The 25,406-nt window shown below is 30.6% G+C and overlaps 1 protein-coding gene across 1 annotated transcript; it reads right to left on the reverse strand.

The window, feature by feature from the left end:
- Positions 1-161: 161 nt before the first annotated feature.
- LOC115695307 (uncharacterized) lies at positions 162-24,227 on the reverse strand. Its single transcript, XM_061118137.1, has 3 exons — positions 24,162-24,227; positions 21,239-22,498; positions 162-1,313 (listed from the first exon to the last, which is right to left on the reverse strand). Exons 1-3 carry the CDS (start codon positions 24,225-24,227, stop codon positions 162-164), a joined length of 2,478 nt encoding a protein of 825 aa, XP_060974120.1.
- Between the last annotated feature and the right edge of the window lie 1,179 nt (positions 24,228-25,406).

Consider the following 25,406-nt stretch of genomic DNA (forward strand, 5'->3'; position numbering starts at 1 on the left):
AAAAAGTTTCAGCAATTTTGGAAAATGGCTTTCTCTAGTCTTCTAGAAGCATGTTTGAAATACCCAGGAGCGGAGCGAGCATGAAGAGTTAGGGGGGCCAAACCATATTGTAAATTTAAGTGTCAAAAATTTCAATGTTTTTATTAAATTCATAATTAAAATTAAAATACAGAACGTCTTTCTTGCATATCACGAAAATCATCGATAAGTGAATCTATACTAAATTTTCTAGCGATTTCCCTTTCAATATAAACGAGCAAACAATCACTTAAAAATTCATCTTCCATCTTGTTGCGAAGTGTAGTCTTCACTATATTCATAGCTGAAAAGGATCGTTCTGTGGTAGCTGTAGAAACTGGAAGTGTAAGAATAAGAGTTATAACTTTATACACAATTGGAAAAATCTCTGCTTTTCTAGTTTTTACCAACCACTGACATAAATCAGAAATGGTTGCCAAAACTGTAAAATCAGGAAGTTCTCGTACATGAGCAAAATGTTCAAATTGTGTCCTTAGTTGTACCATCTCGTATTCTGTAAAATCTTTTGGGTAAAATTTTTGTACCAACTTGCAAATATCATTAATTCGGAATGATGTGTGTATCTCTCTTGGATCTAAAGCTGAACTAAGAATGAGTAACTCCACTGTGTTATCATTGAATTTGTTATTTAATTCTTGTAGTTGAAAGTCTATCACTGCATTGAAAAGATCAACTCTGTAATAATGCTCCACTGTAATTGCATCTTGTTGACCACGACTTCTTCCTCTTTTTGTAGTATAGTGAGCATTAAAATCTGGCACAGGTATATTAACAGGTTCACTAAAAGATTTCACCTCATCAACTAATTCATCCCATCCGTCTTCTCTCAATTTTTGAATGAGAGTCTTAGTGGATGAAACAAGATGCATTGCATTTAAAATATCTTGAGACTGAAGTTGCAAAGCTTGACAGAGTATATTTAAAATCTCTAGAATTTTTTTCATAAGATGCAAAATGAAAACAAATTCAAAAGAAGTTAATGACTCATAAGCTGCATTCGCATCTCCTCGTTGAGCAAAAGTAGTGTCATCTTCAATAATATTCAATAAAACTTCACATGTTGCACTAAACATCTTTATTAAACTAGAAATGGATTTTAAATGAGAACTCCAACGAGTATCACCTGCCCTTTGTAAAGAACCAATTTGATTAAGTCCTTTCCCACTTTCTAGTTCATCAATCTCAAGTAAATGAGCAATATTTGCAGCTTGAGCAGCTTTTAGTTGGTCATTGCGCTTACATGAAGCACCAACAATATTAACAATGGAGTTCAACTTTGTAAAAAATTGATGGACAGGAATAACTGTTGGGTTTTATGCCCTAAATAAAACTCATTTCATATAATCAGATTTACTTATTAATAAAGATCAGAAATAACATTTTATGTTGCATGGTTCACATGATTTATTTCATAATTATATGTGTATATAATGTATGAATTCTTTTTAAGTCCAGAACATATGAGTTGGTTAAAGATTATAGTGTTGTCAGCACAGTGGAATATAATCTTTATTATATGTTCAAAAGTAGATTCCCTGATTTGTCAGAACATTGGATTTAGACTGACATGGTATAATCAGCGATAGGTATTCTTACACCTTGGAAAAGTGTTATGTCCTTTCCAGGAGATTGGCAAAGTTTACCAGTATCGGATGCATGGAGTATGCATTGGAATGGACCGATATTGAACTTTGAATTAGATTTTGAAACTTACCGTAAACATCTATTCAATTCAATATCATAAGTTGATCCTAGATCACATGATCGAAATCCTGATATGGTTAGGCTCAATTTCAAGAGTATTATTCGTGTTCTTTGATTTGTTAGTTAAGCCTAATCTTTAGTCTGGGCAATACGTACATTTTGGGAACACGGTAATACAATTGAGTGGGGGAGCGCTAACATAAATATGGAATCTATAGCTTCTATTTGGCAAATAGAAGTAAAGGATGATTTCCTTCGAGCTTAACCAAACGAAGATAAATGGTGGAGATCTCATTTCACTTAGGTGAAATATCATTTATACAGGGTTAAGTGTTTTAAGGATAAAATACATTGTAGGGTGTTACGGTAATTTAATTCCTGTACAGTGTAAATCATCTATATAGAGGATCATTGATCACATTAGGGTTATAACAATGGATAACTAATGACGTGTCTATATCGTGGAACATATAGAGCGTTTCTATATGACTGAGAGTGCAATTCCAAGTTTTAAGTGTGGATTCAATGAGGAATTAATAAGTTATGGAATTTACTTGGTAAATTCGGTTCGACTTATTGGAAGCTCGGTTATATAGACCCATGGTCCCCATACTAGTTGAGGTCATAGTGCTTGTAAGACTCAGTTAATTGATTTTAATTAATCAATTATAATTCTAAAAGTTAGACTATGTCTACTTTATGAATTCTCACAGTTTAAGGATGAAATCGTAAAGAAAAGGGTTTCTAGGTTAAATTATTAATTAAGAGACTTTGTATGTCTAATTAATAATTATTTTAAATGACAATATTATTTAATAATCTATTTTAGTTATTAAATAATTAGTTTTGGCATTTAAATGATTAGAATTGGAAAAATGGCATTTTTGGAGAAATTGAAATAAAATTGAGGAAACTGCAAAATCCAAGTGAGGCCCATATTCCCTCTATGGTCGAAGCACTCCCTTTGTGTTTTCCAATTATTATTTTATTTTTTAATTGTCATGTAATTGCTAATCAAAGCCTAGCTATAATAGGAAAGTGGTGAATCACACTAAATAAGGCAGTTAATCAATTACACAGTAAAAGAAGAAACTGTTTTATTTGAAAAGTTGTGCTCTCCCTTCTCCCTATATATAGCAGCCCTTGTTCTCTTCTCTTGATCATCATATGAACCATGAGCCACGAAATTAAGAGAGAAAAGAGAGAGAAATTTCGAAATCCTTGTGAGATGAGTAGTGCCCACACACATCAAGTGGTATCTCAATCATAGTATGGAAGACTATGGAATTTCTGCATCAAAGAAGGAGAAAAGAAGATCCAGGTTCAGATCTTGGTGATGCTCTGCTACAGAAAGGAATCAAGGGCTAGAGATCTGAATGGAAGGAGTCATATTATTCCGCTGCACCCACTGTAAGGTTTTCTAACTTTATATGTGTTTATTTTCATTGTTTTAGAATTCATATTAGGTTGTTAATCCAACATACATGATAGTAAATCTAGATCCTAGTAAAATAATTTCCAACAACTGGTATCAGAGCCATGGTAATGATTTACTTTCATGTAATATGAATTAAAACGATGATTGCATGTTTCTGTGTTGATTTGGATGGTTTCATGTTGGTTTATGTGCTTATGTGATGAATGTTTATGTTGTACGAAATTTTTCCATGAAATATATTTTTTCAATTTTTGAAAATATTTTATTTGGATTCCTTGTGAAAAATTAAGCAATTTTGTTTTTTACGGAACTCGATTCCGATAAAAATTGAGAAAGTTATGAATTTTGAAAATCGGGATTTCGGGTATGCAAGGGTGCTCAATCGTGAGCACCAGGCACTCGGATCTGACTCCCATCCGCGCGCGTCCCTCGGTCGATCACCCTGCAGCTGACCGAGTTTTCTCGGTCAGGCACCCTGCAGGCGCCGAGCTTCCTCGGCGTGAGCACCCCATCCACGCGCGTGTGAGGCTGCTGGCAGCCTCCTGGGCTGCTGCATGCAGCCAGTTTCCCAAATTGCGAATTTTTGGGGTTTTTCCCCAAAAATCCAATTTTTTCATGGGATTGTTTCCCAAAATTCATTTTTTCTATTTTAAATATTTCTAAATTGAAATGTTTCCAATTTTAAATATTTTCAATTTGGAATTCTTTCCAATTTTAAATATTTCTATTTTGGATTGTTTCCAATTTTCAAATATTTCCTATTATGGTCAGTTTTAAAAATTTGTTAACTTCTTTAATATTTATTTGTTATTTAATTATAAGATTGGATATTTTGATATTTAAGATATTTTAAATTAAAAGATAGCTTTGTCTTTTTATTTAAAATATTATATTAAAATTATCTTATATGGTAAATTAAATAATTAATAAATTTGAAATTAACATAGATATTTTTATAGATATACTTACCATAATGTTTTCAAATTCAAAAATTTGTTATTTTGTTAAATATTTAATTATTTATAAATTATAAGTATAAAAATGATATTTTTTCTATATATATAATTTTTTCCTTATTAGAAATTTATAAATCATATCTTAAATATTTAAATAACATAGATATTTTTGTAGAGATTTGAATATTGCTTAATTTGAGATATTTTGACATATAATTATGGTAATTATTATTTAACCAAATCTATTTTAAAATTGGTTTATTTTATTAAATTATAAGATCTGAAAGTGATATTGGAGATTCTTTCCTTTTAAATCATTGATCTTATTAGATATTTAATTTGATTCAAATAAACCTAGATATTTTAAAATCAGTTTCCTTTATTTGGTTAGTTTAAGAATAATAATTTAATTATATTAATATCTTGATTCACATCTGTTACATGGACAATGTTTGTTTGTTTATATTGTTTATTCAAACTTTTTAACAAACCTATTATTTATCTGATCTAAATTGCTATGATTAACTTGTTGACAGATCATGATCCAATGATCTGATTTTACTCATAGTCCAATTGACGATAGATCTTATAAATAATTTGTAACAGGTAAATTTTGTACTTCTTTCATCTGTGTAAACCTAGTAACATGATAGGGTCCATCCAAATCATTTGACCTGTGTGAGCCTATATGTTTGCTTTTGGGCTTAGATACATATAGGGAGCCCATTTAAGTTTTTACTAAGTAAATGGACTAGGTTGCTAAAATAAATTTTGACATAAGGAAATTTATTTAGGCCCAATTAGATTTGGGCTTATTCAATGAATAACAATTGTTTATTTTAAGGTTAAATTCCTCTCTTTTGGGCCTTGTGTGAGAGTTGGGGGCCATAGAAGTGGGTACGACATACTGAACCCAGCTCCCCCTCACATGAACTACCCCAATTGTGAAGGCCCATTTGCCTTATTTAAATAATTGTATTAGGTTAATTATATTAGTCTAACCTAATTAAAATTGAATAAGCAACATAATTAACTTTTAAAATATATGAAATTTATTTTTCATTGTAATATTTTAAAGTTAATTTTAGAAAAACACTTAGTCAATGATATATTCTAGACAGTTATTTCTAGTACTAGTTATTATTTCTAATATTAAATAGGAAAATATCATTGATTGTGAAATTAATTGTCTCATAATTAATTTTGGTACAATCTAAGTTTAGAATATTTTCCTAGTATTAAACTAGAATTAATAATTAAGTTTCCTTTTTACTTAATTATTTATTTCTTGAATTTAATACATTTAATTAAATTGAAAATTTCAATATCTAAGTTGATTTTCATCATGATACTTTAATATTGTTATTTTCATGTTATTTAATTAAAGTTGAAAATTATTTTAAGTTTGGAATCTTATTTCAGAATAACTTAAGTTTGAATAATTTTCAGAATATATTTTATTTTATTTTATTAATCATTTCCCAAAATTTCGAAATTACATTTCTTTAATGTAGAAATTTCGAATTTTATTTGAAAAATAGATTAAAGTTGAAAATTATTTATTTAATTTTGGACCAACTTAAATCAGTGACTTTTTCATTTGATGGTTAATTAAAATAAATGAACTAAAATATATTATAATTAGAAATTGGATTAATTAGTCTATGAAAGTCTAGATAGATATTATCTGTTTTGCTTGAAGTATTTTTCTAGTGTATTTAATTAAATAGAAAATTAATATTTAAGTTGATTTTTTAATCATGATACTTAAATATATGAAATTTTTCTTAGATATTTAATTAAATAAGAAAATTATATTTTTTTGTTGAAAATTAATTTTTATTAATTAATTTTAGGCCAACATAAAATAAGTAATTTTCCACGATTTATTTTATTTTATTTTAAAGCATTTTCGAAAATGCAATATATATTTATAGAAAATTAAATTTGAGTTGTAAATTAATTTAAATTAATTTTGAAACAACTTAAATTGAATAATTTTCTAAATATTTATGGAAATTATTACTAAGATGGAAATAATTCACGTTATTTTCGTATCCATCTAAGTATAATTTATAAATATTAAATTAAAATTTATATTTGGAATTTTTCATTCTAAATTGGAAATTTTAATTAAATAAATATATATTTAAAATAAATGGATTAAAATAAATATTAGAAGAAAATACAGCCCTTCATTAAATAATGAGCTTTATTATTATAAGGATATTCGATCTCCATTGTTGGTTTTACATAGCTATTGTTTTAGTGAGTAATCCTCCCTAATGGAGGAACGTTCATTAGCAAGTTAGCACCGTTTAATCTCGAAAGATAAGTAATCTTGTAAGTTTTTTATATAGTTTATGATCACCCTAATGGTGGCGACTGTATAAGACTTGCAAGAATATGAAACAATGGTGGAAGCTCATAAGATAGAATAGCCTTGACTCTCGCCTAAACGGGACAACGCGGATTCACATCTTGATCGAATAAAAGGTTGCTAGAATGTTTGACTTTTTAGATGAGCTGACAACTCTGTTCAATGAATGGTAGCTTTGACTCTCGCCTAAACGGGACACTGATATTAGTTTGTTGAAAACCTTGGAAATTATTTAGGATTGTATGTTTTAGTATTTTCACTTGTCATTCCTACTTGCTATGTGCTTGATAATTTCTGAATTGTGTATGAATTTGTATTGAACCATGTTATTTTCTGTTATTAAATTGTAGTTTAATTTCGAATCTTCATTGTTGGTCTAACTTGAGTTGTTTTTCTAATGAGATAAATCCCTAATGGATTTTCACCATTAGACTAAAATAATAGTGTTAGATCTCGAAAGATAAATATTGTATGCAACATCTAGCTGTTCATCAATTGATGACACCCTAGACTAGTATTTTACAATATGAAACAAGAAGATTGTATAAATAAGATTACTTTGACTCTCGGAGCATCGTTGGATTCTTATTTAAAACGAAATTATCCTAATTCCTCTTAGCTTATTCATTTCGAATCAGCTTAATGACATATCATTGGATGAATGGTCTATAAATCATATAAAGTCTTATTTTCTTTAAGAAATTAGATGACGCATATGATTATATTCCCGGAATTCTATCCCAAAATGATATATATCCTCAATCTTAGATATCTCCTACTTTTATAGGCAAATCATAGAGTTGGATTAGTAGTGGTGGTCCAAGAGAGAATTACTAATTATACAGTTACACTTTCACAAGTGTTTCATAACCATTTTCTATCAATGGATTTAAACTGTATGAGTTTAGTATTCTGTGACCAGAATCCACTTGCACTATTCTAAGAACTCTTTGATGTAACTAAAGTAAGTCATCAAAAGATACAACCACATATTTTATAAATCTATGGCATTTGTATCTTGTTCATAGTGGTTTTGACAAGATCATTCTCTGCAAAGAGTTAATATGCCTATATCCACTGAAAGTAATTTCATCTCATTCGCAGATGGATGTACATTCAGGGGTGGATATGAGTTTTCGTTGTATTCTTAAAACGATCACTCTAGATTTTACCTTATGCAAAAGAAATTTGAAATGTTTGAAAAATTTCATGAATTTCTAGCAATGGCAAAGGTAAGTGGTTAAAGATCTTGCGAACTGATAGGGGTGGAGAAAAGTTAGTAGATATGCAGTTCAAAGATCATTAATTTGATTTTGAATAATATCCAAACTTACCTCGCCAGAAATTCGAGTTGCATATTGATGATTAGTTACTAGTCGTTGCCTAAATCCTTCTATGGAAATAAAATTTCAGAATGATGCAATGGTTGTATACTTAATGTAAATCATTACTAGATTCATGGATAACCTAATCGAAATCTTAAGAAAAGCTAGAACTATTAACCATGGTTTGTTAGCTATTCTAAGTGATTAGGGGTGGACCATCCCAATGTCAATAGATAAGAAAGTGTTTGTTCAAACAAATACTACTTTTCTAAGAAAATGACTAAGTCTGAAAAACAAGTAGCAAATAAAGGAGATATTTAATTCTTGATTCCAAAAGTGTTCTATCATCTTATATAACATATGATGATCCCACTGCCTCTGTTGTCTTAACACAACTGAAGAGGTCAATACCATTTAGTTTTCTTTGACATAGTTCACGGTACCTTGTCGTAGTGGGAGAGTTTCAAGGAACTTTACCTTCTCATGACTTGGAAGACACTAGTGATTAAAATCCATTGTGAGTTTAAACAAGTAATGGATTGTCAAGATAAGAAACTAAGAAGAAAGCCAAGAGAACTATGGTTTGATCCATTCACATGGAGTAACCTAAAGTTTTTTGTTACAAGGACATGAAAGGAAATTTTCGTTAATAAGTCTATTCAATGGACTTAACAAAATTTCCTGTTCTTAGTATTGTAGGTTTGAGTTTATCTAAACCTATGGCTTGTGGTATACCTGGTAATTACTTACTCTAATACAAGCAACTTACTTTAGTAAGATGCTGGAGCATTTTCTTTCCAATGGAAATCTATAGAAGCTTCACAACTTCTTAGATATAGATTTTATTTGTCTAAGGAAAAGTTTCAACTATTCCAGAGAAGATAAAGCCATGAAAGAATTTCTTAAATCAACAGTGAGAGGTCTCAGATTTGCCTTAGTATGCCTTAGACCAGACACCTGCTGTTGAGTGGGAGTAATGAGTAGGTATCAGATTAATCCAGGAGAGGAACATTGGAAGACAATCAAGTAAATCTTAAGATTAAGAAGAGGAACTATATGTTAGTCAATAAGGGTGTTTGTTTAAAACTCTTAGACTACACCACATCAGATTTCAAGACTTGCCTTTGTGCTAGAAAGTCTGCTGATGAGATGGTGATTACTTTAGGGGTGGAGTAGCGATTTTGGAGAAGTGTAAAAACCTATCTGAAATCTCTTGGTCTACCAGAAAGAGACTGAATGTTAAAAGTTGCAGGAAAGATACTTTTTCAGTCTAAGGAAAGTTCTATACATTTGTGGTAGTGTTCCAACATGCCTTAACTACTAGGGTTACTTCCTGAATAACGAAAGAGTAGTTGTCCAAAAGTATAGAATCCAGTATCCCAAAAGAGTAAACATATAGAGAGGAATTTCACATTATCAAGGATTTTGTGATTAAGGAAGAGTAATGGTGGAGAAGAGGTTGTGTTTAATTCAACCTGTCAGATCCCATTACGAGGAGTTTACTACTATTACACTTGATTGGTATATCAAGGTGTTAATGATTATTTGAAATGCACTTTTTGTTTTATATTAGTGCAAGTGGGAGTTTGTCGGGTTTTATGCCCTAAATAAAACTCATTTCATATAATCAGATTTACTTATTAATAAAGATCATAAATAACATTTTATGTTGCATGGTTCACATGATTTATTTCATGATTATATGTGTATATAATGTATGAATTCTTTTTAAGTCCAGAACATATGAGTTGGTTAAAGATTATAGTGTTGTCAGCACAGTGGAATATAATCTTTATTATATGTTCAAAAGTAGATTCCCTGATTTGTCAGAACACTGGATTTAGACTGACATGGTATAATCAGCGATAGGTATTCTTACACCTTGGAAAAGTGTTATGTCCTTTCCAGGACATTTGCAAAGTTTACCAGTATCGGATGCATGGAGTATGCATTGGAATGGACCGATATTGAACTTTGAATTAGATTTTGAAACTTACCGTAAACATCTATTCAATTCAATATCATAAGTTGATCCTAGATCACATGATCGAAATCCTGATATGGTTAGGCTCAATTTCAAGAGTATTATTCGTGTTCGTTGATTTGTTAGTTAAGCCTAATCTTTAGTCTGGGCAATACGTACATTTTGGGAACACGGTAATACAATTGACTGGGGGAGCGCTAACATAAATATGGAATCTATAGCTTCTATTTGGCAAATAGAAGTAAAGGATGATTTCCTTCGAGCTTAACCAAACGAAGATAAATGGTGGAGATCTCATTTCACTTAGGTGAAATATCATTTATACAGGGTTAAGTGTTTTAAGGATAAAATACATTGTAGGGTGTTACGGTAATTTAATTCCTGTACAGTGTAAATCATCTATATAGAGGATCATTGATCACATTAGGGTTATAACAATGGATAACTAATGACGTGTCTGTTGGGTTTTATGCCCTAAATAAAACTCATTTCATATAATCAGATTTACTTATTAATAAAGATAAGAAATAACATTTTATGTTGCATGGTTCACATGATTTATTTCATGATTATAGGTATATAATGTATGAATTCTTTTTTAAGTCCAGAACATATGAGTTGGTTAAAGATTATAGTGTTGTCAGCACAGTGGAATATAATCTTTATTATATGTTCAAAAGTTGATTCCCTGATTTGTTAGAACACTGGATTTAGACTGACATGGTATATCAGCGATAGGTATTCTTACACCTTGGAAAAGTGTTATGTTCTTTCCAGGACATTGGCAAAGTTTACCAGTATCGGATGTATGGAGTATACATCGGAATGGACCGATATTGAACTTTGAATTAGATTTTGAAATGTACCGTAAATATCTATTCAATTCAATATCATAAGTTGATCCTAGATCACATGATCGAAATCCTGATATGGTTAGGCTCAATTTCAAGAGTATTACTCGTGTTCTTTGATTTGTTAGTTAAGCCCAGTTTTGTATCAGGGTAATACGTACATTTTGGGAACACGGTAATACAATTGAGTGGGTAACATAAATATGAAATCTATAGCTTCTATTTGGCAAATAGAAGTAAAGGATGATTTCCTTCGAGCTTAACCAAACGAAGATAAATGGTGGAGATCTCATTTCACTTAGGTGAAATATCATTTATACAGGGTTAAGTGTTTTAAGGATAAAATACATTGTAGGGTGCTATGGTAATTTAATCCTGTACAATGTAAATCATCTATATAGAGGATCATTGATCACATTAGGGTTATAACAATGGATAACTAATGACGTGTCTATATCGTGGAACATATAGAGCGTTCTATATGACTGAGAGTGCAATTCCAAGTTCTAAGTGTGGATTTAATGTGGAATTAATAAGTTAGGGAATTTACTTGGTAAATTCGGTTCGACTTATTGGAAGCTCGGTTATATAGACCCATGGTCCCCATACTAGTTGAGGCCATACTGCTTGTAAGACTCAGTTAATTGATTTTAATTAATCAATTATAATTCTAAAAGTTAGACTATGTCTACTTTATGAATTTTCACTAAGCAAGGGTAAAACAGTAACTAGAGAGTTTAAAGGGTATATTTATTAATTGGGAAACTTTGATTAGTTTTATTAATAAATAAAATAAATGACAATATATTATTTAATAATTATTTATAGTTATTAAATAATTAGATTTGACATTTATGAAGTTGAAAGAGAGAATTGGCAATTTTGAGAAAATGGGAAACTAGAAATGATGAAATAGGAAAGTTTGAAAAGTGGAAGGATTTGTTTCCCTCAATGAATGGCCGGCCACTTAATGCTCCTATTTCTCATTTTATTTTTCATTTTTTAAATGCCAAATAATTCAACTTTAACCCTATGTGGTATTCTATAAATAGAAGGTAAAGGCTTCAGTTTTGAGAGACACTTCACAGTCTATTCTCTCAAATACTATGAAACCGCCACTCTCTCTTTCTTTTCTTCTCTGTTTTTCGAATTCCCTTGAGTGATGAGTAGTGCCCACACACATCAAGTGGTATCTCAATCATAGTATGGAAGACTATGGAATTTCTACATCAAAGAAGGAGAAAAGAAGATCCAGGTTCAGATCTTGGTGATGCTCTGCTACAGAAAGGAATCAAGGGCTAGAGATCTGAACGGAAGGAGTCATATTATTTCGCTGCACCCACTGTAAGGTTTTCTAACTTTATATGTGTTTATTTTCATTGTTTTAGAATTCATATTAGGTTGTTAATCCAACATACTTGTTAGTAAATCTAGATCCTGGTAAAATAATTTCCATCAACTGGCACCAGAGCCATGGTAATGATTTACTTTCATGTAATATGAATTAAAACGATGATTGCATGTTTCTGTGTTGATTTGGATGGCTTCATGTTGGTTTATGTGTTGTATGATGAATGTTGATGTTGTGCAGTTTCGTTTTCCATGAAAAATATTTTTTCAATTTTTGAAAATATTTTATTTGGGTTCCTTGTGAAAAATTAAGCAATTTTGTTTTTTACGGAATTCAATTCCGATAAAAATTGAGAAAGATATGATTTTTGGAAAATCGGGAATGATGGCTGTGGAAGCTAGGTGCACACGTGCACCAGGTGCTTCGGACAACTTCCATCCGCGCGCGCACCACGGTCAATCACCCAGGAGCACGCCCGTGCGTCTCGCCTGGGAATCCTGCAGCCCGCCGAGTTTTCTCGGCAGATGGGGCTGCAATTCCTCCCATCCGCGCGCGTAAGGCCCATTTTGCAGCCTATCTGGGCTGCTCGTGCAGCCTTGCTGCCAGTTTCCCAAAAATTGCGATTTTTGGGGTTTTTTCCCTAAAAATTCAATTTTTTCAAGGGATTGTTTCCCAAAATTTATTTTTCCAATTTTAAATATTTTAAATTGAAATGTTTCCAATTTTAAATATTTTCAATTTGGAATTTTTTCCAATTTTAAATATTTCTATTTTGGATTGTTTCCAATTTTTAAATATTTCCTATTATGGTGAGTTTTAAAAATTTGTTAACTTCTTTAATATTTATTTGTTATTTAATTATAAGATTGAATATTTTGATATTTAAGATATTTTAAATTAAAAGATAACTTTGTCTTTTTATTTAAAATATTATATTAAAATTATCTTATATGACAAATTAAATAATTAATAAATTTGAAATTAACATAGATATTTTTATAGATATTCTTACCATAATGTTTTCAAATTCAAAAATTTGTTATTTTGTTAAATATTTAATTATTTATAAATTATAAGTATAAAAATGATATTTTTTCTATATATATATCATTTTTTCCTTATTAGAAATTTATAAATCATATCTTAAATATTTAAATAACATAGATATTTTTGTAGAGATTTGAATATTGCTTAATTTGAGATATTTTGACATATAATTATGGTAATTATTATTTAACCAAATCTATTTTAAAATTGGTTTATTTTATTAAATTATAAGATCTGAAAGTGATATTGGAGATTCTTTCCTTTTAAATCATTGATCTTATTAGATATTTAATTTAATTTGATTCAAATAAACCTAGATATTTTAAAATTAGTTTCCTTTATTTGGTTAGTTTAAGAATAATAATTTAATTATATTAATATCTTGTTTTCACATCTGTTACATGGACAATGTTTGTTTATTTATATTGTTTATTCAAAACTTTTTAACAAACCTATTATTTATCTGATCTAAATTGCTATGATTAACTTGTTGAAAGATCATGATCCAATGATCTGATTTTAATCATACTCCAATTGACGATAGATCTTATAAATAATTTGTAACAGGTAAATTTTGTACTTCTTTCATCTGTGTAAACCTAGTAACATGATAGGGCCCATCCAAATCATTTGACCTGTGTGAGCCTATATGTTTGCTTTTGGGCTTAGATACATATAGGGAGCCCATTTAAGTTCTTACTAAGTAAATGGACTAGGTTGCTAAAATAAATTTTGACATAAGGAAATTTATTTAGGCCCAATTAGATTTGGGCGTATTCAATGAATAACAATTGTTTATTTTAAGGTTAAATTCCTCTCTTTTGGGCCTTGTGTGAGAGTTGGGGGCCATAGAAGTGGGTACGACATACTGAACCCAGCTCCCCCTCACATGAACTACCCCAATTGTGAAGGCCTATTTGCCTTATTTAAATAATTGTATTAGGTTAATTATATTAGTCTAACCTAATTAAAATTGAATTAGCAACATAATTAACTTTTAAAATATATGAAATTTATTTTTCATGTAATATTTTAAAGTTAATTTTAGAAAAACACTTAGTCAATGATATATTCTAGACAGTTATTTCTAGTGCTACTTATTATTTCTAATATTAAATAGGAAAATATCATTGATTGTGAAATTAATTGTTTCCTAATTAATTTTGGTACAATCTAAGTTTAGAATATTTTCCTAGTATTAAACTAGAATTAATAATTAAGTTTCCTCTTTACTTAATTATTTATTTCTTGAATTTAATACATTTAATTAAATTGAAAATTTCAATATCTAAGTTGATTTTCATCATGATACTTTAATATTGTTATTTTCATGTTATTTAATTGAAGTTGAAAATTATTTTAAGTTTGGAATCTTTTTTCAGAATAACTTAAGTTTGAATAATTTTCAAAATATATTTTATTTTATTTTATTAATCATTTCCCAAAATTTCGAAATTGCATCACCTTGATGCAGAAATTTTGAATTTTATTTGAAAAATAGATTAAAGTTGAAAATTATTTATTTAATTTTGGACCAACTTAAATCATTGATTTTTTCATTAATTAAAATAAATGAACTAAAATATATTATAATTAGAAATTTGATTAATTAGTCTATGAAAAGTCTAGATAGATATTATCTGTTTTGCTTGAAGTTTTTTTCTAGTGTATTTAATTAAATAGAAAATTAATATTTAAGTTGATTTTTTAATCATGATACTTAAATATTTGAAATTTTTCTTAGATATTTAATTAAATAGGAAAATTATATTTTTTGTTGAAAATTAATTTTTATTTATTAATTTTGGGCCAACATAAAATTAGAGTAAATTTCCAGGATTTATTTTATTTTATTTTCGAAATGCAATATATATTTATAGAAAGTTAAATTTGAGTTGTAAATTAATTTAAATTAATTTTGAAACAACTTGAATTGAATAATTTTCTAAATATTTATGGAAATTATTACTAAGATGGAAATAATTCATATTATTTTCGTATCCATCTAACTGTAATTTATAAATATTAAATTAAAAATTATATTTGGAATGTTTCATTCTAAATTAGAAATTTTAATTAAATAAATATATATTTAAAATAAATGGATTAAAATAAATATTAGAAGAAAATACAACCCTTCATTAAATAATGAGCTTTATTATTATAAGGATATTCGATCTCCATTGTTGGTTTTACATAGCTATTGTTTTAGTGAGTAATCCTCCCTAATGGAGGAACGTTCATTAGCAAGTTAGCACCGTTTAATCTCGAAAGATAAGTAATCTTGTAAGTTTTTTATATAGTTTATGACCACCCTAATGGTGGCGACTGTATAAGACTTGCAAGAATATGAAACAATGGTGGAAGCTCATAAGATAGAATAGCCTTGACTCTCGCCTAAACGGGACAACGCGGATTCAAATCTTGATCGAATAAAAGGTTGCTAAAATGTTTGACATTTTAGATGAGCTGACAACTCTATTCAATGGATGATAGCTTTGACTCTCGCCTAAACGGGACACTGATATCAGTTTGTTGAAAACCTTGGAAATTATTTAGGATTGTATGTTTTAGTATTTTCACTTGTCATTCCTAATTGCTATATGCTTGATAATTTTTGAATTGTGTATGAATTTGTATTGAACCATGTTATTTTCTGTTATTAAATTGTAGTTTAATTTCGAATCTTCATTGTTGGTCTAACTTGATTTGTTTTTCTAATGAGATTAATCCCTAATGGATTTTCACCATTAGATTAACATAATAGTGTTAGATCTCGAAAGATAAATATTGTATATGCAACATCTAGCTGTTCATCAATTGATGACACCTGAGACTAGTGTTTTACAATATGAAACAAGAAGATTGTATAAATAAGATTTCTTTGACTCTCGCTAAACGGAGCATCGTTGGATTCTTATTTAAAACGAAATTATCCTAATTCCTCTTAGCTTATTCATTTCGAATTAGCTTAATGACATATCATTGGATGAATGGTCTATAAATCATATAAAGTCTTATTTTCTCTTAAGAAATTAGATGACGCATATGAATATATTCCCGGAATTCTATCCCTAAATGATATAAATCCTCAATCTTAGATATCTCCTACTTGTATAGGCAAATCATAGAGTTAGATTAGTAGTGGTGGTCCAAGAAAGAATGACTAATTATGCAGTTACACTTTCACAAGTGTTTAATAACCATTTTCTTTCAATGGATTCAAACTGTATGAGTATAGTATTCTGTGACCAGAATCCACTTGCACTATTCTAAGAACTCTTTGATGTAACTAAAGTAAGTCATCAAAAGATACAACCACATATTTTATAAATCTATGGCATTTGTATCTTGTTCATAATTGTTTTGACAAGATCATTCTCTGCAAAGAGTTAATATGCCTATATCCACTGAAAGTAATTTCATCTCATTCGCAGATGGATGTACATTCAGGGGTGGATATGAGTTTTCGTTGTATTCTTAAAACGATCACTCTAGATTTTACCTTATGCAAAAGAAATTTGAAATGTTTGAAAAATTTCATGAATTTCTAGCAATGGTGAAGGTAAGTGGTTAAAGATCTTGCGAACTGATAGGGGTGGAGAAAAAGGTAGTAGATATGCAGTTCAAAGATCATTAATTTGATTTTGAATAATATCCAAACTTACCTCGCCAGAAATTCGAGTTGCATATTGATGATTAGTTACTAGTCGTTGCCTAAATCCTTCTATGGAAATAAAATTTCAGAATGATGCAATGGTTGTATACTTAATGTAAATCATTACTAGATTCATGGATAACCTAATCGAAATCTTAAGAAAAGCTAGAACTATTAACCATGGTTTGTTAGCTATTCTAAGTGATTAGGGGTGGACCATCCCAATGTCAATAGATAAGAAAGTGTTTGTTCAAACAAATACTACTTTTCTAAGAAAATGACTAAGTCTGAAAAACAAGTAGCAAATAAAGGAGATATTTAATTCTTGATTCCAAAAGTGTTCTATCATCTTATATAACATATGATGATCCCACTGCCTCTGTTGTCTTGTCACAACCGAAGAGGTCAATACCATTTAGTTTTCTTTGACATAGTTCACGGTACCTTGTTGTAGTGGGAAAGTTTCTAGGAACTCACCTTCTTATGACTTGGAAGACACTAGTGATTAAATCCATTGTGAGTTTAAACAAGTAATGGATTGTCAAGATAAAAAACTAAGAAGAAAGCCAATAGAACTATAGTTTGATCCATTCACATGGAGTAACCTAAAGTTTTTTATTACAAGGACATGAAAGGAAATTTTCGTTCATAAGTCTATTCAATGGACTTAACAAAACTTCTTGTTCCTAGTATTATAGGTTTGAGTTTATCTAAACCTATGGCTTGTGGTATACCTGGTAATTACTTACTCTAATGCAAGCATGAGATGCTGATGCATTTTCTTTCCAATGGAAATCTATAGAAGCTTCACAACTTCTTAGACATAGATTTTATTTATCTAAGGAAAAGTCTCAACTATTCCAGAGAAGATAAAGCCATAAAAGAATTTCTTAAATCAACAGTGAGAGGTCTCAAATATGCTTTAGTATGCCTTAGACCAGACACCTGCTGTTGAGTGGGAGTAATGAGTAGGTATCAGATTAATCCAGGAGAGGAACATTGGAAGACAATCAAGTAAATCTTAAGATTAAGAAGAGGAACTATATGTTAGTCAATAAGAGTGGTTTTAAAACTCTTAGACTACACCACATCAGATTTCGAGACTTGCCTGTGTGCTAGAAAGTCTTCTGATGAGATGGTGATTACTTTGGGGGTGGAGTAGTGATTTTGGAGAAGTGTAAAAACCTATCTGAAATCTCTTAGTCTACCAGAAAGAGACTAAATGTTAAAAGTTGCAGGAAAGATACTTTTTCAGTCTAAGGAAAGTTCTATACATTTGTGGCAGTGTTCCAACTTGCCTTAACTACTAGGGTTACTTCCTGAATAACGAACGAGTAGTTGCCCAAAAGTATAGAATCCAGTATCCCAAAAGAGTAGACATATAGAGAGGAATTTCACATTATCAAGGATTTTGTGATTAAGGAAGAGTAATGGTGGAGAAGAGGTTGTGTTTAATTCAACCTGTCAGATCCCATTACGAGGAGTTTACTACTATTACACTTGATTGGTATATCAAGGTGTTAATGATTATTTGAAATGCACTTTTTGTTTTATATTAGTGCAAGTGGGAGTTTGTTGGGTTTTATGCCCTAAATAAAACTCATTTCATATAATCAGATTTACTTATTAATAAAGATCAGAAATAACATTTTATGTTGCATGGTTCACATGATTTATTTCATGATTATAGGTATATAATGTATGAATTCTTTTTTAAGTCCAGAACATATGAGTTGGTTAAAGATTATAGTGTTGTCAGCACAGTGGAATATAATCTTTATTATATGTTCAAAAGTTGATTCCCTGATTTGTCAGAACACTGGATTTAGACTGACATGGTATAATCAGCGATAGGTATTCTTACACCTTGGAAAAGTGTTATCTCCTTTCCAGGACATTGGCAAAGTTTACCAGTATCGGATGTATGGAGTATACATCGGAATGGACCGATATTGAACTTTGAATTAGATTTTGAAATTTACCGTAAATATCTATTCAATTCAATATCATAAGTTGATCCTAGATCACATGATCGAAATCCTGATATGGTTAGGCTCAATTTCAAGAGTATTACTCGTGTTCTTTGATTTGTTAGTTAAGCCCAGTTTTGTATCAGGGTAATACGTACATTTTGGGAACACGGTAATACAATTGAGTGGGGGAGCGCTAACATAAATATGGAATCTATAGCTTCTATTTGGCAAATAGAAGTAAAGGATGATTTCCTTCGAGCTTAACCAAACGAAGATAAATGGTGGAGATCTCATTTCACTTAGGTGAAATATCATTTATACAGGGTTAAGTGTTTTAAGGATAAAATACATTGTAGGGTGTTACGGTAATCTAATCCTGTACAATTTAAATCATCTATATAGAGGATCATTGATCACATTAGGGTTATAACAATGGATAACTAATGACGTGTCTATATCGTGGAACATATAGAGCGTTTCTATATGACTGAGAGTGCAATTCCAAGTTCTAAGTGTGGATTCAATGAGGAATTAATAAGTTAGGGAATTTACTTGGTAAATTCGGTTCGACTTATTGGAAGCTCGGTTATATAGACCCATGGTCCCCATACTAGTTGAGGCCATACTGCTTGTAAGACTCAGTTAATTGATTTTAATTAATCAATTATAATTCTAAAAGTTAGACTATGTCTACTTTATGAATTTTCACTAAGCAAGGGTAAAACAGTAAATAGAGAGTTTAAAGGGTATATTTATTAATTGGGAAACTTTGATTAGTTTTATTAATAAATAAAATAAATGACAATATATTATTTAATAATTATTTATAGTTATTAAATAATTAGATTTGACATTTATGAAGTTGAAAGAGAGAATTGGCAATTTTGAGAAAATGGGAAACTAGAAATGATGAAATAGGAAAGTTTGAAAAGTGGAAGGATTTGTTTCCCTCAATGAATGGCCGGCCACTTAATGCTCCTATTTCTCATTTTATTTTTCATTTTTTAAATGCCAAATAATTCAACTTTAACCCTATGTTGTATTCTATAAATAGAAGGTAAAGGCTTCAGTTTTGAGAGACACTTCACAGTCTATTCTCTCAAATACTATGAAACCGCCACTCTCTCTTTCTTTTCTTCTCTGTTTTTCGAATTCCCTTGAGTGATGAGTAGTGCCCACACACATCAAGTGGTATCTCAATCATAGTATGGAAGACTATGGAATTTCTGCATCAAAGAAGGAGAAAAGAAGATCCAGGTTCAGATCTTGGTGATGCTCTGCTACAGAAAGGAATCAAGGGGTAGAGATCTGAACGGAAGGAGTCATATTATTCCGCTGCACCCACTGTAAGGTTTTCTAACTTTATATGTGTTTATTTTCATTGTTTTAGAATTCATATTAGGTTGTTAATCCAACATACTTGTTAGTAAATCTAGATCCTGGTAAAATAATTTCCAACAGTGTCTATATCGTGGAACATATAGAGCGTTTCTATATGACTGAGAGTGCAATTCCAAGTTCTAAGTGTGGATTCAATGAGGAATTAATAAGTTAGGGAATTTACTTGGTAAATTCGGTTCGACTTATTGGAAGCTCGGTTATATAGACCCATGGTCCCCATACTAGTTGAGGTCATACTGCTTGTAAGACTCAGTTAATTGATTTTAATTAATCAATTATAATTCTAAAAGTTAGACTATGTCTACTTTATGAATTCTCACAGTTTAAGGATGAAATCGTAAAGAAAAGGGTTTCTAGGTTAAATTATTAATTAAGAGACTTTGTATGTCTAATTAATAATTATTTTAAATGACAATATTATTTAATAATCTATTTTAGTTGTTAAATAATTAGTTTTGGCATTTAAATGATTAGAATTGGAAAAATGGCATTTTTGGAGAAATTGAAATAAAATTGAGGAAACTGCAAAATCCAAGTGAGGCCCATATTCCCTCTATGGCCGAAGCACTCCCTTTGTGTTTTCCAATTATTATTTTATTTTTTAATTGTCATGTAATTGCTAATCAAAGCCTAGCTATAATAGGAAAGTGGTGAATCACACTAAATAAGACAGTTAATCAATTACACAGTAAAAGAGGAAACTGTTTTATTTGAAAAGTTGTGCTCTCCCTTCTCCCTATATATAGCAGCCCTTGTTCTCTTCTCTTGATCATCATATGAACCATGAGCCACGAAATTAAGAGAGAAAAGAGAGAGAAATTTCGAAATCCTTGTGAGATGAGTAGTGCCCACACACATCAAGTGGTATCTCAATCATAGTATGGAAGACTATGGAATTTCTGCATCAAAGAAGGAGAAAAGAAGATCCAGTTCGCATCTTGGTGATGCTCTGCTACAGAAAGGAATCAAGGGCTAGAGATCTGAACGGAAGGAGTCATATTATTCCGCTGCACCCACTGTAAGGTTTTCTAACTTTATATGTGTTTATTTTCATTGTTTTAGAATTCATATTAGGTTGTTAATCCAACATACATGATAGTAAATCTAGATCCTGGTAAAATAATTTCCAACAATAACTTCTCTAGATGCAGCAACTAATGCCAATTGCAAACGATGTGCAAAACAATGAACATAGTAAGCATAAGGACATTCACTTAAAATTAAAGCTTGCAAACTATTCCATTGTCCACGCATGTTACTTGCGCCATCATAACCTTGCCCACGAATATATTGAACATCAAGACTATAATTAGAGAGTATAGAGAAAATACCTTCTTTTAATGTTAAAGCAGAAGTGTCTTTGACATGAATAAGCCCGAAAAAACGTTCTTGCACATACCCATCTTTATCAACAAATCTCAAAACAATTGACATTTGCTCTTTCTTAGATTCATCTCGTGCTTCATCAACTATTACTGAAAATTTTGCATCACCAATTTCTTCACGAATCGCGTTTCTCACTTTATTTCCCAAGACATGCAAAACTTGTTTTTGCGTTGTTGGTGATGTATATGTTGCATTTCGTGGAGCTTTATCCAAAACTTCTGCTACCTTATCATTATAGGAAGTTATGAAACTTAATAACTCTAAAAAGTTTCCCCGATTAATTGAAGTTTTAGATTCATTGTGACCTCTAAAAGGGCATGCTTGAAATGCTAACCACCTAATCCCCTCAATTGATGTTTTCAAACGAAGTCTATTGTCAGCGATTTCTTGTGATGTGAAGTTCGCAAACCTTCTTCCAATATGTGATGGTTGGTTCATGAGATCTGCAACTGCTTTCTCAGCATTTCTATGAGGTGAATTTATATCGTCTCCAATATGTGCTAAAAATGCACAATTTTTTCTTCTCACTTTCTTCCATGATCGAAATCCATTAACAGTAAATGCATTCAATCTAGGATGTGCATCTTTAGAGTGAAATAAAAAGCATGGTAGACAAAATACAGCATGTACTTTAGGAGAATATTCCAACCAAGATGGAAATAGCTTAAACCAAGATAACTGAAAAGAACGTGAATGAGCTTCTTCTGATTTTTGATAGCTAGATAGTATAATCTGAAATGGACCAGCTTTAATGTAAGCTCTGCGAACTTCATCACGCTTCTCAGGTGGATACTCCCATATTGGCGGGCGTATTCCTGGATCACGCTCTAATGAATTAATATCAAACCCTTCTTTAATGTCAAGTCTTAAAGACTTTATTGGCCGATTTTTTGAATTTTCATGATCTACATCCACTGATACTGATGGATTTGATGAGACATCAGATGTTGAAACTTCAACATTCTTTCTTTTGAAAAATGTATCAATTGTAGTTGATTTTTTCATCTACAATTAAAAAGAACTATATATATTAAACAAATTATTAACAAAATCCTATCCATAATAATTAATAAACAAAACTATAACAATAAAAAGAGTTTATAACATGTGTTTATGTATGTATATACTTTTATATTAATCTATCATTAAGTATCACTCCAAATAAAAAAAAATTATTAGTAAAATTATTTCTTTTCATTGTGCACCTACTCAATTTATATTTATATATAATTCTAAATAAAATATAAATGACAATTAAAGTTATATCAACTATTTGTATGTATAATATTTGAGAGAAAGAATAAAATTAGAACTTGGATTGATTTAAAATGTACATATTATTTTCTATAAGATACCTTTACTTGTTATTTGATATTCACCACTGCTCTTTGATGTGGACTGCTATTTAATTCATTCCTGTAAAATTGCTACCACAAATTAATTATAGATGTTATTTTCTATCTTAATGATAAAAAATGTATCTATAGAAATAGTCAAAGTAAAACATAATTCAATCACCTTATTTGTAAAAATGGTGGCTCATGTAATAGGTATAGAATGAGAGAAGAAGAAGAGAATGATAATACCTAATTATCTATGAGAAAGGAAGAAGAGAATAATAATACCTAATTATCTATTTTGAAGGTCTTTTGAACATTTTAGTTTCCACTTTTTATTTATTGTTACAAAATAAACTTAAAAAAATGTCTTGCTAATTGCTATTGATGAAAAAAATAATTACTTTAAAAAAAAAAGGAAAGAAGTGATTGATTTTATAGAATATATATATATATACATACATAGTAATTGATGTCATTGACGTGTTGGTATATTTTTGCTATCTTTTTCTTTAAAAATAAAAAATATTTGACCATGACTTAAGGAGGCCACCAGCCTATATAGTGAATACATATTAATTAAAAAAAATCATATATATATATAATAGAATATGTAAATTCTTGGGGGGGCCATGGCCTCTTTAGATGGCCAAATCCCTCCGCCCCTGGAAATACCTACTTCGTTACCCATGTTGTGGTGACTCTTCTGTCTCTTATCTTTTGTCTATGACTATCATTACGGTAACATTTTAATGCTAAGGCACGTTACAATGATTTTTCAATTGCAATGCTATCTAACTAATCAAAGAATTTTTATGAAAATCGTGTCAAGTTAAAACTTTTCAGATTAATTATGAAACTTTATAAACTTTATAAGAATATTTACAAGTGTCAGGATCCCGTTGATAAACTTTTTACAAAATATTTAGATTATAAAAGTGAGGTCGCACAACGACTACAAAATAATAACCCCAGATGTCCCAAGACCGAACACTCTAGGTCGCGCCGCCATGACATGTACAACGTCATCCTAGCTCAAGCTCACTCATGTTCAGCCTTCATCTATCCTTTACCTACACATGAAAGTAGAACTGTGAGTCGACAGACTCAGTAAGAAAAGCATATAACATATCACATTATAACGACTTGTATCTAGGCGCCCATACACCTATTTACAAAGCTTAACAAATGAGTAAGAACGTTCCATACTAGGGTACAACCACTATACCACATACACTTCGTACCAATATTGTACGAGTGTTGGTAGGGTTTATTTTGTACCTACAGTACCACTAAGTGAGATACCACAAACACCATGTACCTCCCCGTACTTGTGCTGGTGACACCGTAATGTACTCTTTAAACAATATAGAAGATACCAATGCACTCTGTACCATTTCCGTACAAGTGTTGGTAGTGTACCAACCATAACATGCATGCATATACATTTCACACATACTTACATTCGCATATATATCACATATTATACGCTGTTCTTACCTCTTTTCCGAATTCAAGTGAGTTGGCCGACCTGAAGAGAATGTCTCGTGCTGGATGGATGCCCTAATCAGATATTAAAACCAGGTAAATAACGTGCCAAAACCCTAATTCGAGAAACCCGAACCTCCAATCTTAAGGTATCGCTAATTCTAAATGGAACCACAATACCTTAGGAAACAGGAAATCACCCAACCAAGGCACTGAAATGGACACGAATCGAGGAAATGAGTTGTTCAGGGAATTTGTCAAAACTGGTTAACCGGTTTTATAGGTCCTGCAAACCGTTTAACTGATTTTATAGGTCCTCGCAAACCGGTTAACCAATTTGCACCAGGTTTCCCCAAACAATTCACAACCTGCTGAAAAGATGTCCAATTTCCACCAAACTTTCCAAAACACCTATAATGAGCTTACACAATCACTTCCAATCAACAAAACCCAAAAAAATACACAAATTCAAATTATGCCATGGATGAACCAAGCTTGAGTTTTCAAACTCAAACTTGTACATCCATCACCCCACAACCCTAAACCAGCTGCTAGAACTTCAAACAAACTAAAATCATACATAGAAACTGAATTACAAACAGCTCTAACCCTAACAGCCATTAATACTCAAAATCACACATCCAACCAAAACAAAAGCTTGAAAAATAAAGAGTAAGTGTTCTAGGGGTTACCTTAGCTTGAATCTCTTGCTGAATTCCAAGAAAGATGAAGAATCAAAGTGGTTTTCTTCTGGTTTCGTGGTGGCCGAATAAAGAAAGAGAATAAGGAAAGGGTTTTTCCCCCAAATTTTGCTTTTCCTTTTGTTTTTCCCAATTTCCTCAAAATGAATAAACTATAGGCTGAAAATAAATCAAATGGACAACTGCCATTCATCCAAGCAGCCACCTAACCCTCTTGACCAAATTACAAAAATACTCGTGGTGCTTAATTTAAAGCCAATTCAAGCCTAAGGGTAAAATGGTCAAAACCCACAACCCCGCTCAAACTTGGTATTCTATTTTCTCCAATATACATCCCACTAAGAAATTAAGTTCTAGACTTACCCATGTGATTAAAATAGTCATCCG

This window comes from Cannabis sativa, chromosome 6 (genome assembly GCF_029168945.1).
Source record: "Cannabis sativa cultivar Pink pepper isolate KNU-18-1 chromosome 6, ASM2916894v1, whole genome shotgun sequence".
NCBI lineage: Eukaryota > Viridiplantae > Streptophyta > Magnoliopsida > Rosales > Cannabaceae > Cannabis > Cannabis sativa.